Source organism: Bos taurus, chromosome 14 (assembly GCF_002263795.3).
Source record: "Bos taurus isolate L1 Dominette 01449 registration number 42190680 breed Hereford chromosome 14, ARS-UCD2.0, whole genome shotgun sequence".
NCBI lineage: Eukaryota > Metazoa > Chordata > Mammalia > Artiodactyla > Bovidae > Bos > Bos taurus.
Genome location: NC_037341.1, coordinates 31121350 through 31137046, shown reverse-complemented (window position 1 = coordinate 31137046; position 15697 = coordinate 31121350). Strand labels below are relative to the sequence as shown.

Genomic DNA, 15697 nt, shown 5'->3' with positions numbered 1-15697 from the left:
TCCAAACTCCCAATGCAGTCTTGGATCCCTGGCAAGGAACTAGATCTCACACACTACAACTTAAAGAGTCCACATGCTGCAAATAAGGATTCTGCATGCCACATCTAAGACCTGATGCAGCCAAATAAATATCTTTTTAAAAGGCCTAATCACACTCAGTGAAATAAAATCTATAGCACTCTAAAACCAGATTAGGCAAGAATTTCAAAGAAAGATGTATAATGAAAATAGTATTTGGATTGTTAATAGGGATTCAAGTTAATGCTCTTTACTGAGATAAGAGATACAAAAAAAAATGTTTTGCAAATAATGAAGATCCCTACAAATAGTAAATAAAATAGTATGGTAAAAAACACAACTGTTAAGGTCAATCTGCCTGGCTTGAATCCTGTCTCTGCCACTTAGTAACTGTGTGACCTTGGACAACTTATTTCAACTCTCTTAGCTTTATTTTCTCAACTATAAGGTCCTCAAAGGGTTTTTGTAAAGACTAAATGAGAAAATAAAAGTGCTTTCTGTAAAACACTTAGCACTTAAAAAGATACCTGTTACTAATTTATATAATGTTGAAAATTTGAAGATGTTTATTCTCCATTTCAACTGTAATTGCAAATACTGGAGTCTTGCAGGAATTAGGACTAGAGTCATCAGAGCATTCAGAGGCTGCTTAGAGTGGCAGCAGACAAGACAAGGGGGTGGCCTGAGGTGGCGGGTCCTGTTACATCAGTCCTTTCGAACCTGTTGGGCAACTCAGCAGGCAACTGGCCAGTCATTATTAGCAGTGAAGTACCTGCACTGTGCCGCACATGCACATTCGTCCCAACTCCTAGAGTAGCAGAAGACTCTAGCAGTCTAGGCTAGGGGGAAGCTTGTGAGATGCCAGGGTGCAAAATATAAGGAGCCCTGAGCACCTAATTTGCCTACCCTAGTCCTGGCCCCTACCTTCACTCCAATGTTGTTATTTCCACACCTCTCTCAACTCACAGATTTCCCATAATCTTCCCTACCTCAGGGGCACAATCTTTGTTTCTGCTTTCTTTAAAGCCTGAGAAGATTCACAGTTTAGTAACTAATCATTAGCCTTCACTGTTGTTAATGTGTCCTAGATTATATACGTTTCCTACCTGTTTTGGATAACTTTGTTTTGAAATAATTTAAATGCTGTTTTTTTTTTTTTTTCCTCTGTCAATACAGAACTCTCTCTTTGAAGACATCTGAAAGCTTGCTGACAAAAAATGATGTACGTGAACCTCACCTTCTTCATAATTTGCAAGTAAATTTGTAAAACAGTAAATTCAACCTCAGTGATCTGAAACGTTTCATTCTTTACCTTTACAGCACTAGGCAACATCATCATTTGTGGTTTGTAGCTTTACAGTCTCTCATTAAGAAAAACCTTTGCAATTCCTGTTTGATTTGCTTCTTTATAGAATCTGAAACAGTCCTTTACAATTGCTTTATTTCTCATTACATACAATTTTCTGGGAAGATAAAGATGTGCTTTCTCATTCATCAAAAGTAATCGTTTTCTGAACTCACGGTATTTTGGTGTGCTTCTTTATCTTAAAGTGTAAATCTGACTATATTTATCAAATGGGAATTGAGATGAAAACCTGAGGATTACTCTGAGTTACTAATAAAGTGTGTGGAACTTCATACTCAAATGAAGTAAGTGCCACCATTACTATGTACTAGGTTTGTTATTTAGACGCTAAGTCGTGTTTGACTCTTTTGCGACCCCAAGGACTGTAGCCCACCAGGCTCTTCTGGCCATGGGGATTCTCCAGGCAAATATACTAGAATGGGTTGCCATTTCCTCCAAGGTATCTTCCTGACCCAGGGATCAAACAGGTGGATTCTTTATCAGGAAAGCCCTGTACTTGTTGGCAGCTCCAATTTTTAAATATATGGTAAAGGATGAAATTATGTCACATGTAAAAGAACGGTTTCATTAAGGATACTTTAAATTCGATATTCTGTCTCGACCCTCAAAGAAGATTGACGCAAGAATTGTTTTCAACGATGCATTAATCACATTGCTGGGAAATATTGGGCGTCTGCTCCAACTTCACCTGTGAAGACACCAGGTCGGGGGCATCCAGGGCCCGGGCTTCCCCGGGCAGCGCCCCCTTTCCTCAAGGAGCCTGTACGGAGCCCCTCCCCACACGGCCGCCATCCCCGCTCCCCGGGAGCCACGAGGGTACAACACCTCGGGCGAGCTCCCCGCAGGGAAACTCCCAAATCCGTTCCAACTACGGAAACAAAGGGGGGCCCCGGGGTGGGGGATGGGACGATGGAGGCGCCGGCCTCGGGAAGAAGCAATTGCGACTAGGGGAACTAAAAGTACCACAGACCGTGGGCACGCTCGAACTCAGTGCAGTTTACCTCCGGGCGGCTCAATACACTGGTCGCGGAGTCCCGAGGCGGCGGGACTACGCTTCAAGCAGTCAAGACGGCAGGAGACGTTGACATTGTGGTGGAGCAAACTGTGAGCGCGTCGAGGAGGCACACGCCACACTTCCTCACCGAAAGTTAAGGCGCGTTCCACAGAACGGCCACCTTCGCGCCTCGGCCCGGCGCGGATCTGGAAGACGCCCGGGGCTCAGCCTGGGCCCGAGGCGGAAGGCTCACGGCGAGACAAGGTAACTCGCGATGCCGCGCTGGGGTCCTTAGAGCCCAGGCCGTGACTGCGGCCCCGCCGGCCGCCAACCCAGCGGGCGATTGACGTACCACGCTCGGGGCCCGACCTGGGGGAGAACCTGAACGCGGGGGCGTGGTCAGGAAGACGCCCCGCCCCCTATGGCCCCGCCCCGCCGGACGGTTTGATTAATGAGTCTCCCGATGCAGAGAGGCTCCCGGAGCACGCAGCCCCACAGCACAGCACCACAGGTGCCAGAGGACGTCGAAGGGTCCTGCCGTGGTGATCCGGCGCCTAGCTTGGCCCACAAGCAGTCTTCGCCTCGCACGAGCCCGCATAAAAGGCGCACCCGATCCGCTGGACGAAGATGGAGTGACCGGCGCGGTCCAGGCCACGCAGACCCGGCTAGACGCTTCAATTCCCGAGCAGCGGAGCCGAACCCCGCACAGCCCCTACAGGAAAGGTGAGGACCCGAGTCCGACCCCTGCCTCGCAGTTCCCGGACTTGGACGGGTGGTGGGTGCCTTAGTCTGAGATGAGGTCACAGGTCCCTCTGGCAGAAACCACCCCGGGCTCCTGCCGTCGCCCCTGGGGACCCCGAGCCTCCGGAACGCATAATGCGAGGGCGGCCGGCGCGGGCACCGCGGGCCACGGCGTGCTCTACGAGTTGACCCGCTCCATCTTTCCCGCGGGATGGGCAGGCTAATAATCCAGACGCGCGAACAAGTTCTGAACCTGAAATCTTCCTTCTCCCAGTATCGTAGCCCTCTTGACTAAATTGTTGGTGGAAAGTAAGGCTGGTTGGGCTTTCCTGGTGGCTCAGACGGTAAAGAATACGCCTGCAATGCGGAGACTTGGGTTCGATTCCTGAGTCAAGATTTCCCTGGAGAAGGAAATGGCAACCCACTCCAGTATTCTTGCCTGGAGAATCCCATGGACAGAGGAACCTGGTTGTCTACAGTCCACGGGGTCGCAAAGAATCGGACACGACTGAGCGACTAAGCACAGCACACAAGGCTGGTTGGTACCGGGGCCCTCCTGAGCCTTCTAACCAGTCTAGGAATCCTCGGGCCCCGCCACTCTCCCCAGACCCCGGAAGGCAAAAGTGCCCCAATCAAAAGGTGTTCAACTCTGAGATGGCCCGGAGCCACATCGGATGCTGGGGCGGGGTGCGCAGGGGGAGCGAGAGGGCTGCGCTCCCATCCGGGCTAAGCTCGACCAGCGCCGCGGCCTCACCGCGCCTTCGGTCGTTTGCAGGGAAGCCGCTATGGACCGCGGCGGCCCCGCAGGCAGCCCCCTGATCTCCAGCAGCGAGCCCGCGCCCCCGGTAGTCGCAGTCCGAGACTTGAGCCCCGGACGGACCGGGCCGGGACCCTCGGGCCCAGGCGGCGGCGCGCGGTCGGGAGGCGGGCGGCCGGCGGCCGCGAACGCGGCGCGGGAGCGCAGCCGCGTGCAGACTCTGCGGCACGCCTTCCTGGAGCTGCAGCGCACGCTGCCGTCGGTGCCGCCGGACACAAAGCTGTCCAAGCTGGACGTGCTGCTGCTGGCCACCACCTATATTGCGCACCTCACCCGCAGCCTGCAGGACGACGCCGAGGCGCCGGCGGACCCAGGACTGGGCGCCCTTCGCGGGGATGGTTACCTACACCCGGTCAAGGTAGGCGGGCAAGGCACTGAGGAGCCGGGCCCGGGAGCAAGGCACCATGACCTGCCGAGTCTGACACTGCTTGGGCAGATACCAGCGAGCTCTCACCGCTCCTTCCGGGTGAGACAGGGGACAGACCCGGAGAGCGATCTTCGCCTGCCAAGTCACCGGCAGGGAGGTCCCCACTGCACTAGGTTACTCCTTAACGGTTTGCAGGTAGTGGCTTAAACCTGGGGTGGCTTGGGTAGGGGGAGTCTCATGCCCCCTATAGGATGATGGAATCTACAGGATACCTTTCCTAGATGAGACGTTTTTCGGGGGTGCCTGGTGGGGTGCTTGGTTGCACATCCTGATAATTTTTAGTTATCAGAGCCTTTGAGGGTTTTAAATTTACATAATTATGTTTCCCCTTGTGATTTTTGTCAATTTTTTTAAAGTTTCACGAATTAAATAGGGTGATGGAATTATCTGTTGCTAACTCACCCTAGGAAACCAATGTTGAAATTTTTTTGTAAAATGAGACCGTTCTGCATCCCCATATGGTAAATTTTCAGTACATTTTAATGTTAACTATCATAGACTAGGAACTACCAAGAATGTTAGAAAAATTACAATGAGTTTATGTAATTTTCATAATAAATTGGCATGTATTTGTGTTCGGATTAAATACTATATTCAAATTCTTTAATGTACAAAATTAGCCAAGAGAGTTCCTCTTGTATAATATTTTTTACATTACATGTAGGTAGTAATGTACAAAATTGGTCAGGGTTTTGTTTAATACAGTTTTTATGATTATGATTTATTACCTATATTGCAATATTTAGACTCTCATCATCCTTTTCTCCTAGATCTAATTGTTTTTTAAATATTACATCGATCAGGCTTTCTGTTCAAAATGAATCTCCTTCCCTATATTTTCTAAAACTAAATATTCAAAATTTTTATTCTACTATTCACATTTTCACACACACAAATATAAAATTAAGACTTTGCCTTAAGTATATCAATGTTCAGTAAATTATTGAATAATCATTATTGAAATGAAGGTAAAATACATCCTCTAATATTAATTGAACTTAAAATTCTGTGGTAAGCTTTAACAAAATTTACTTTGCAAATGCAATCAACATGATGATATTCAAACTAGTTCAAATATTAAGTGTAAATATTTGAAGTATTATTTATTCATAATTATGATAGGCTATTCCATTCCATTCATGTGTTATATAACCTCAGCTGGAAATTTATTCATTACTAATTGAGGGGTTTTGTATATAACCATTAGATGTTATTAATCTATCAATATTAGATTAATATTAGGTACGTCAGATTGCTATTCAAATGTATCATTTATATTAGATTTCTTTTGACTTGACATTATACTCTAACAAAGTTTATTTCAACATTAAGTAGGCTTAATACAAAAGGCATCTGTTAAATGCCTCTTTGTGGGAGAGAGAAATCATATGAGAAATCCCGTTGTTTTTCACTTTTGTTTCTTGCAGTGCTTTTTTGAATGAGTAACGTTAAAACCATAATTTTCATGAATGCTAAAACCATAAATTTCATGTAACAATAAGCTTAACAAGAGTTTCTTTTTGCCCTAATTCCCATACCAAATGTTTTTGTAGTCTTATAACTCTTTAAAGAAAAATTATATCTCATTTGTCCTCTGAATCAATTGTTTTGATTTTAAAAGACAATTATAGGGATAATGAAAGACGGCCAAAGATTACCTCTTAAAATGAAATTGAGGGACTTCCCTGGTAGTCCAGTGGCTAAGCCTCTATGCTCTCAATGCATGGATGCCAGGATTCTATTCCTGGTTAGGGAACTAGACCCACAGCCATAGCTAAAGATCCTGCATGCTGGCAAGGAAGATCAGAGATCCCAGATGCCACAACTAAGACCTGGGCATATAAATAAATAAAAATAAATATTAAAAAATGAAATTTATGGTGGTTGAACAAATGACTAGCCTATTTTAAAATTATTTACTGGGTTTCTGCTATGTGCAAAGCACTGTTAAGAGAGTGAATACAATTAAGGGTAAGACTCAATCCTTGCCCTAAATGAACATAGAATGGAGAAAAAGACATAAATACAATAACAGTATTATAAGACACAGGCTTCCCCAGTGCTGCTGCTGCTGCTGCTAAGTCGCTTCAGTCGTGTCCGACTCTGTGTGACCCCATAGACGGCAGCCCACCAGACTCCCCTGTCCTTGGGATTCTCCAGGCAAGAACACTAACACTGGAGTGGGTTGCCATTTCCTTCTCCAATGCATGAAAGTGAAAAGTGAAAGGGAAGTTGCTCAGTCGTGTCTGACTCTTAGTGACCCCATGGACTGCAGCCCACCAGGCTCCTCCGTCCATGGGACTTTCCAGGCAAGAGTACTGGACTGGGTTGCCATTGCCTTCTCCGCTTCCCCAGTGGCTAAGCGGTAAGAATCTGCCTGCCAATGCAGGAGATGTGCGGGTTCATTCCCCGCATTGGGAAGATCCCCTTTCGGAGGAAATGGCAACCCACTCCAGTATTCTTGCCTGGAGAATCCCATGGACAGAGAAGCCTGACGGGCTATAGTCCATGGAGACGCAGAAGAGTCAGACTGGACTTAGCGACTGAACAACAACAATTTTAAGAGAGAATGCTGTACATGCCATAAGAGACTATAACCTTGTGCTGTGGCGATGCAGAGGAAAGAGATTCTGTGTACATAACTGAAACTGTTTGTGACACTTTATTTTACAGATACTACCAAAATACTTAAATATTAAGTCTGTTGTTGATTAATCTAATGCCAAAGACATATTCTAATTATTTGTACTTTTTAATCTACAAAAGGTACTATAACCTTTAGTTAAAGAGTGTTCCAAAATGACTATTTTTCTTACAACATAGTATTACTGGGCCTTACTTTGATGATCAAAGATCCATTAACAAATATTTCAAGGCCATAATTTTGAATCATCAAAATAATCATCTTATCATCAGTATTGGAGATTTGGCATTGTTAGCATTGTTGGGAATTTACAGTAAGAGTACCTCAAGAGACTTGCCCATTGGTCCCGTGGTTAAGATTCTGTGCCTTCCAATGCAGGGGGCCAGGGTTACATCCCTGGTCAGGGAACCAGATCCTGAATACCGTAAGAACCTGCATGCTGAAGCTAAGACCCGGCACAGCCAAATAAATTTTAAAAAAAGAAGCTCTCCTGAGAATCTTAAAAAAAAAAAAAAAAAAGAATACCTCAAATGAAACTGGAAGGTTTAAGAGACTGGGATCCCAGAGGATAGGCTAAAACAACACTTTATATGCATTTGGGATGTGAACAGTTCTGATCAGCACCAGCATCCGAAAGAGCAGAACTCCAAGAGAACAGGGCTGTATTTCAGTTACTTACATTGTAAGAAAAGCACTGTTGGCTTTATTAATTGCATTAGCCCTGGAGAATCATTGTTGATAACACAGATAAACAGTAATTTTTAAAAATAAATTTTATTACTTTGTTTTATTATTTTGGAATCATTTAACTCCAAAAATCAAGAATATATATTTTTAAAGTCTTTTATTTCCGGTTTAGTTCTGGTTAATTGTATGAGTGCATTAGATTGTTCTAAGCTAATGAAACTACATAATTTTAAATATGCCTTCTTAGGTAAAGTAGAAAGTCAAGATTGTGTTAATCTACACAATGCTAAAACAGACCATTGAGAAGTGAAATGTAAATCAGTCACCTGTTTTTTTTGGCGTGATGCTGCCATGCAACCTAACCAATATTTTATTTATATGTTTATTTCTGACTCCTAAAACTATTTGTGTGTCTACTTAAATTCATTAAAAAAAATTTTTAGTAGCCTTTTTGAAAATCCAGGGACACAAAGTTATTAAAAAGGAAACTTTACGAAGTTCATGAAATATCAGGCAAAACTCCACATAAACATTTTTAGGTTTTTTTCATAAATTACATATAAATTACTTACGTAGTGTGTGCACTCAGTCACTCAGTGGTGTCTGACTCTTGGCAGCCCCACTGACTGTAGCTCGCCAGGCTCCTCTGTCCATGAAATTTTCCAGGCAAGAATACTCGAGTGGGGTGCCATTTCCTGCTCTAGGGGATCTTCCCTACCCAGGGATCAAACCCTCATGTCTTGCATTGGCAAGACAGTTCTTTACCCAGATACTTTACCTCTGGGCCACCTGGGAAGGCCACTTACCTACTAGCAAGGCTGTAGAGCAGATCCCTTCATTGGTCTCCACTCTTGGTTGCATGCTTTAGAGTGATTCTCAATACAGTGAAACCCAGGTAACACATAGAATTAACAGGGAGCATTCAGTAATACTTTTATTTTATTTATTTTTTGATGTGTTTTAATTCACATTCTCAAATTATTATTATCTACATTCTCAAGTGTAGAATTCTCAAATTACATTTGAGGTTTGAGCATGAGATTTTTATACTCATGAAAATGTGGCAGTAGTGTAAAAGATTGAAAAGTGCAGATTTAGGGACTTCCCTGGTGGTCCAGTGGCCAAGACTGCATGCTCCCAGTGCAAGGGGCCAGGGATTGATCCCTGGTCAAGGAACCAGATCCCCACATATGGCAACTAAGAGTTCACCTTCCACAAGTAAAAGACCCTGTATGCTGCAAGTAAAGATCTTGCATGCCTCAACAAAGTTCGAGGATCCCACATGCTGCAACTAACATCTGACACATCCAAATTAATTAATTAAGTCTTTTAAAAATAAAAGCACTTGTTTATGATATGCCTGAAAATCTGCACTTCAAATTGACGATCTATGCCCTATACTACTTGCTGGACGTGGTGATCAGCTCAGACTGTGATAACAAAATACCACAGACGGGTAGATGAAACAACAGAAATTTATTTTCTCACAGTTGGAAGCTGGAAAATTCAAGATCATGGTGTTGGCCAACTCACTTCCTAGCGAGAGCTCTCTTCTGTCTTGCATTTGGCCAACTTCACTCTTTCTCAAAGAAGGGGAGCTCTACCTCTTCTTAAAAGGCCACTAATCCTATCATGAGGGACCCACCCTCATGACCTCATCTAACCATAATTACCTCTCCAAATTATCATCACACTGGGGGTTAGAGTATTAACAAGTAAGTTTTGGGGGAACACAAATGTTCACTCCATAATACCATGACACTGGATTCTTCAGTATAATGCAGGCCTTAACTCTGGTCTAACAATGCCAAATTCAGACATATCAAAAAATCCCAGGCAAATTTCTAAAACGCTTCACATTCCCAACTGGTCAAGGGAATCCCAGGAATAGGACCAATATGATACATCCAGAGCATACACGAATGCACTTCTATGATTTAAAACAAAACCTGAAATGGATTTGCAAAAATAAATAATAGTCAGTCTTATTACTGTATTGAATATAAAATACAAGTTTGTTTATAGGAAGATTATATAGGAGTGGAACATTTTAAATTCCAAGTAACACAGATGTTGTATTTAATCTGTGTTGAAGTTCTGCTAGATTCTGAGCAGAATAATCTGACTTTAGGACTCTGAAATGATCTAAACCACATTGGAGCAAGTTCAGTTATCACATCTGGAGGCATAAAACTCACATGCTTACTTATTATTCCTTATGCTACATTTTACATCAGGAATCCCAGTTGAGGTGACAGTCCCTGTATTTGGAAGGCTTATAAGGCAGGCTTATATTATTCCAGATAAGAATTGGCTCTACCTGATACTTTTATGAAGAGGTCCAGTCTGATTTAATTGTTCTGGAGTGTGATTTGGCCGTTAGTTTTTGTTTTTTTTTTAAAGCTCCCATGTGATCCTAATGTACAACTTGTGTTGAAAAGCCAGAGCTCTTATGAACTTTTAAAAAATTTATTTATTTATTCATTTATTTACTGGATGTATTGGGTCTTCATTGCTGTGCACGGGCTTTCTCTGGTTGTGGCGGATGGGGATTACTCTCCGGTCGGGCTTCTCATTGCAGTGGTTCCTCTTGTGGAACACGGGCTCTCAAGCATGGGCTCAGTTGCCCTACAGCATGTGGAATCTTCCTGGACCAGGGAACCTATGTTCCCTGCATTAGCAGGCAGATTCTTAACCACTGTACCACCAGGGAAGTCCTCTTATGGACTTTGAATTGTTAATAACAGTACCTCTGTTTGAGCACCATGGATTATCTTCCAGGCATTTAAGAACATTTCAAGGACCACCCTTTCCACTGGTGGTCCAGTGGCTAAGACTCTGTGCTCCCAGTGCAGGAGGCCCAGGTTTGACCCTTGGTCAGGGAACTAGATCCCACATATCACAACTAAAGATTCTGCATGCCACAACTCCTGTATGCTGCAATAAAAATTGAAGATCCTGTGTGCCACAACTGAAGCCTGGCAGAGCCAAATAAATATATTAATTTTAATTTTAAGTTTTTTTTTTTAAAAAGAACATTTCATGGTGCTGTGTAACCAGCAGTCTGCCCATGTACATTCACTGGTGAAAGTAGCCTGCTGCTCACAACAGTGTTTACTCTCTGGAGAGTGTGGGACCCCACTGCCGACCTCAGAGAACTGCACTTTAGTCTAAAGACTTATCTTTGTATTTAAAAAAAAAAAAAAACACAGTATTTCTCTGATTAGTATTCCAAAGACCTTAAACCAAAATTATATGACCCTCCCCTCTAAGAAAAAAAAGTCCATCCTGAAAGTATTACCTGTGTAGTATATTTTTTCATCATCATCCTGTTTGGAAATTAATTATATTATTTGAGAGGCTGGCCATTTTAAAGGTGAATTTAGAAAAGTCACAATCAGAATAGAAATGTGATAATGACTGAAGGTTAGAGCGTGTGATGCCAGTACAAGCAGACATTTAATCTAGGTGTTGTAGCTGTGTAACCCCGAACATTCTAATATTTGCAACTTCCGGATATTGCTTTTAGCAGAATAAAATGTTTAGGTAGGTGAATTAGTCACTTTTCATTGTAATCCTTTGACAAATGTAGATGCATAATACCACATATAACTTTTTAAAACATTTTTAAAGCCAGGGATTTTGTTTAAGGTTGAGTTTACAGTTAAAACATTGTAGATAGATAAATTTTCCTACATCTAAATATATTTATTCTTCATAATTTTTTGCAGTTCTGGTCCACATGCACGCATATTATTTCATACAGTTATAATCAGAGTCTGGGTATATTTTAAATTTTGCTGTTAGCATTAATAAACATTTTTTTGTCATCACTTAAACTTTGTAATCACAGTTGTTACTAGCTACATAGTATTGCATTTGCATTGAAGCATTAGGAATTTTTAATATTATAATTGCACACTGTAGATACTAACTTTTGGATTATTGTTTAAATATTCTTTTTCAGAAATGGCCCATGCGATCAAGATTGTACATTGGTGCTACTGGTCAGTTTCTGAAGCATCCTGTCTCTGGAGAAAAAACAAATCATGACAATATTCCAACAGACTCTCAGCCTTAGGCTCTCCCCTGATGGGAGCTGGTAGAAAGTGATGTTGTTGTTTTTAACTGATATGAAATAACTATATTTATTACATCAGACATAACAAGCATTATTTCTGAAAGTTTTCACGTGAATCCATAGTTGGATATTCTAATTTATCTAATCTAAGTAAATGTGGAATGAAATCCTCAGTCAAGTGTAAAAATACACAGCTTGTCCATTCAGTATGAGAGAGTCACTACTATAAATTGCAGAAGAAACTAATGGGAAAAAAAAAAAAACCCACACAACAACAAAGAATTGTGTATATAGCCAAAGAATACATATGTTTTCTATAATGTATCTATCACAAGCTCATCTGTACAATCTTCCTGGTTTAAAAAAATTAAAACTGGGTTTGTAAAACACCAGTATTTCATTTTTGAGAAAACCGGCCTGTGCTTAAAATTGGTCTAAGAAGCCATTCCAGCTGGAAGGTGCTAGATCATTTACTCAGTTTTAGCTGAATATATGTGAGGACTATTGAACTATATGGCGACACAGTAACTTCTATAACTGTTTTTCCCTCTTAGAAAACTTGTTTGGAATATTAGAAATGGTTTGCTTCCTAGGACAAGTCTTGGCCGCCTTCCTAGAGGATTATTAAATATCTTACTGTGTTTCCAAATTATGGAAGGCACTGGGCCTCCCTGCAACCCTGTGCGAACAGCAGATGGTTGTCACTGGGCAGCAGGGTTTGCCACCCTCCCTGCCCCCCAGTCACACCATATTCACCCTACTCTCTGGTCCTGCACTAGGTAAGCAGGTTTAGCTGTAGCCCCTAGAGACAGTGGCATGTTCAGGCCTGTCGGGGGCCTCCAGTGAACCCCTTGACTTCACAGTCACAACCTTGGCCAGGTTCCTTCTCCCCTTGTCAGCTGCTGTTCATAGTGAACCTACCTGACCCTTATGAAACAGGAGAAGTCCTTTCTGACTTGGGACTTCTGGGGCTGATCTGTACCTTGAAGAGGTCTAAGGACACAGAGTGACCATCCTGAGATACAGGATGCTCCAATTTGGACCCACAAGCAGGAAAAGCCCTCTGCTCTGGGTCTCTCCCACTGTCCCGCACATGAAGTACCCAGGGAGCAGCTCTTTTGCCTGACTGAACCAGTGGTTTCAGTTCTGGCAGGAACTTGATGGTCCTAGCTGAGAAGTGGGGATATTTATCAGGGAACACATCAAATCTCAAAACAACAGAGTGTAGTAGAGACACTTGTTTAAATTATTAGTCTCTTTTGTCATCTTTGCTGATTTAGATTCCCTTTTATCTCCCTTTCTTATTTTTCTCCTCACTCTTTACTATTTCACTGTCCAGGTGTGTGAAGGTCATTCATTTCTTGATAACCTGCAGTTTTAAAGTTGTGGGTTTGTCCAAGATTATAAAATAGAAATGTGTATGAATGGCTTTGGTTGAATTAAGATAGCAGCTGAACCACCATTTCATTTCCTCCTCCATTTAACTCTAGCTTTTGGCAGTGAAATGAAATAAAAGACTATTTGAAGGCAAAGTTGATTTGAGGATGATCATGTCTTGGCTCATGTCTGATAGTTTGTAACTTTTATTTTAATGTGAATATACTCATTGTAATGTGACCAAAGCATGTCTTTAAAAAGAAAAGGCATATAATAAAAAATGTCTGCATATTAATATGTAGCAAAAATGTTTGTATATTTAAATATTTGTGAGTATACTTACCCATTCATATGCCATTGAAAGGAATACAAAATAAAATGAGATGGATTCAGCCATTCATTATTATAAATTATTAGAATAAAAAAGTGCTAAAAATAATCTTTTAAGGAATGAAATCAGAACTTCTTTAAAGTTACCTGGAACTGAACTCAAAACACTAAATGTGATAGCAAGAATTTCAGGGGGAAAATGCCGTTTTTAAAGCATTTAGTTGGGGAATAATTACAATTGTTGTTGAATTATCAGACTTTTCTAAATCCTCCTTCTAAATTATTAGTCATTGTCTTAACAGTATTACTTTTTATTTCTTCTTGTCCAGTTACAAATGTTTTAATGCCAAAGAACTATAGTTCTCTCATAAGCTTTATAACATTTTATTAAATTCCTAAATATGGTAACAGCGTTTGGTAGGTTGGAAAACTTGAGGTGAAATTGCATATTTTCACTCAAAGTTTAAAAGAAGCATGCTGTTTAATTAATGGTGCATGGTCAAGATAAAGGATATTACTAAAATAAAATAAAGTACCAATTTGAAAATTAGTTTAGTCTGTTATATCTATCTCTGAAGTTATTTAACAAATACCTATTGCAACACTTGAAAATCTTTCTAGAAGATAGACACCTACTTGGTATTAGCTTCTTCACCATGCTATCTTTAGTGGAGTATGTAATATGGAGGGGAAGAGGGTATACTGGATCACCATATTATCCCATAATATGCAAGGGAAATCCTCCTTTAAGTGTCTTCAGTTCACTCACCTCTCTCAGTAATAGTCATATATTTACGATTCCTCGGTAGTGATAATTTGGGTGGATGAGGAAATACCTTTTCAGAAGCATAACCAGTTCTAATAGACCTTTAAAATATTTGTTGCTTCTTTTTCTGATTATAAAAATGCTTACAATGCAGTTTGTGTGTCAATTATACATCAGTAAAGCTACATTAAAAAGTATATACATACCTGTTTTAAAAAATAATAATGAAAAGGAATGAAGTGGAAAAGTAAAAGTCTCACAGTGGAAATGGTTGTTTAGAACAGAGTGAAGGTGAAAGTATCTGTTTCACACATTATTTGGTGATAGAAAATACTGGTTTTAGGGACTTTCTTGGTGGTCCAGTGTCCAGGACTCCATGCTCCCAAAGCAGAGGACCTGGGTTTGACCCCTGGTTGGGGGAACTAGATCCCACATGCCATAACTAAGATACAGTGTAGTCAAGTAAATAAATAAAAATAAATATTTTTAAAAACTTTTTATATTTTGATAAGGCTTTTTTGATCCAACTACTTCAATCTGCAGTTATTGATAATCCTAAACAGTAATTTTCTTATCTACTCATGGAGAATTTATTTAAAGTAAGAAAAAGCTATAAGAAAAGTAAATAAATGCTAGTTGTCCTCACTGAAATGCACAGTATTTTAGTTGAAATTGCTTTTTAGGTTAAATTATTCAATAATTTTTCCTTTTTCCAAAGGGTCTCATTTTATATTCATGAAGGCAGCTAGCCAGTTATTATCAGAAAGAAAGCTTTCCAGCTCTAATAAGATCTCTTTTTTTGGTTTAGGTTTTTGTGTTTGGGGGGAGGGGGGTGGGTTATAGAATAATTCTATATATATTTTCCAGCAGTATTTAATCTTTTTATTTAGTCTTCAGTGTGTCAATAGTGCCATTCTGAGGAAATAATCCAATCCAGACCAAACATCTCCACCATGGCCGACATAATTCCGTTAGAAATCAACACATGAATTGTATTTGGCATCTTTTAAGACACTTTGCATGCTGGCTGTATATAAAACTGTATTCTTAGCTGGCAGGGAGAAGAAATGATAAGTCAAACAGATTGCTTCTGATCCAAATTCATATATTAGATACCTTGAGAGGGCAGTTTAACCTAAATGCTCTTTCCTAGCTCTGTATGCTGCTGCTGCTGCTTCTAAGTCACTTCAGTCGTGTTCGACTCTGTGCGACCCCATAGACGGCAGCCCACCAGGCTCCCCCATCCCTGGGATTCTCCAGGCAAGAACACTGGAGTGGGTTGCCATTTCTTTCTCCAATGCATGAAAGTGGAAAGTGAAAAATGAAAGTGAAGTGGCTCAGTCGTGTCCGACTCTTAGCGACCCCATGGACTGCAGCCCACCAGGCTCCTCCGTCCATGGGATTTTCTAGGCAAGAGTACTGGAGTGGGGTGCCATTGCCTTCTCCAAA

At 41.4% G+C, this 15697-nt stretch overlaps 2 protein-coding genes across 9 annotated transcripts in view; both read left to right on the top strand.

The window, feature by feature from the left end:
- The window catches only part of PPP1R42 (protein phosphatase 1 regulatory subunit 42), a 46423-nt gene extending 44759 nt beyond the window's left edge, over positions 1–1664 (top strand). For 6 of the 8 annotated variants that reach the window (XM_059893151.1, XM_025001455.2, XM_005215462.5 and 3 more), the window contains one exon: positions 1195–1299. In XM_059893151.1, the coding sequence (XP_059749134.1) occupies positions 1195–1208 (14 nt within the window). In that variant the 3' untranslated portion in view covers positions 1209–1299. Of the gene's footprint in view, positions 1–1194 lie in introns of all 8 variants that reach the window. The other 2 variants (NR_153377.1, NM_001075238.3) reach the window with 1 other exon arrangement.
- Positions 1612–14032, top strand: TCF24 (transcription factor 24). Its single transcript, XM_015474465.3, has 3 exons — positions 1612–3101; positions 3895–4294; positions 11662–14032. Exons 1-3 carry the CDS (start codon positions 2830–2832, stop codon positions 11773–11775), a joined length of 786 nt encoding a protein of 261 aa, XP_015329951.2. The 5' UTR covers positions 1612–2829; the 3' UTR covers positions 11776–14032.
- Positions 14033–15697: the final 1665 nt, after the last annotated feature.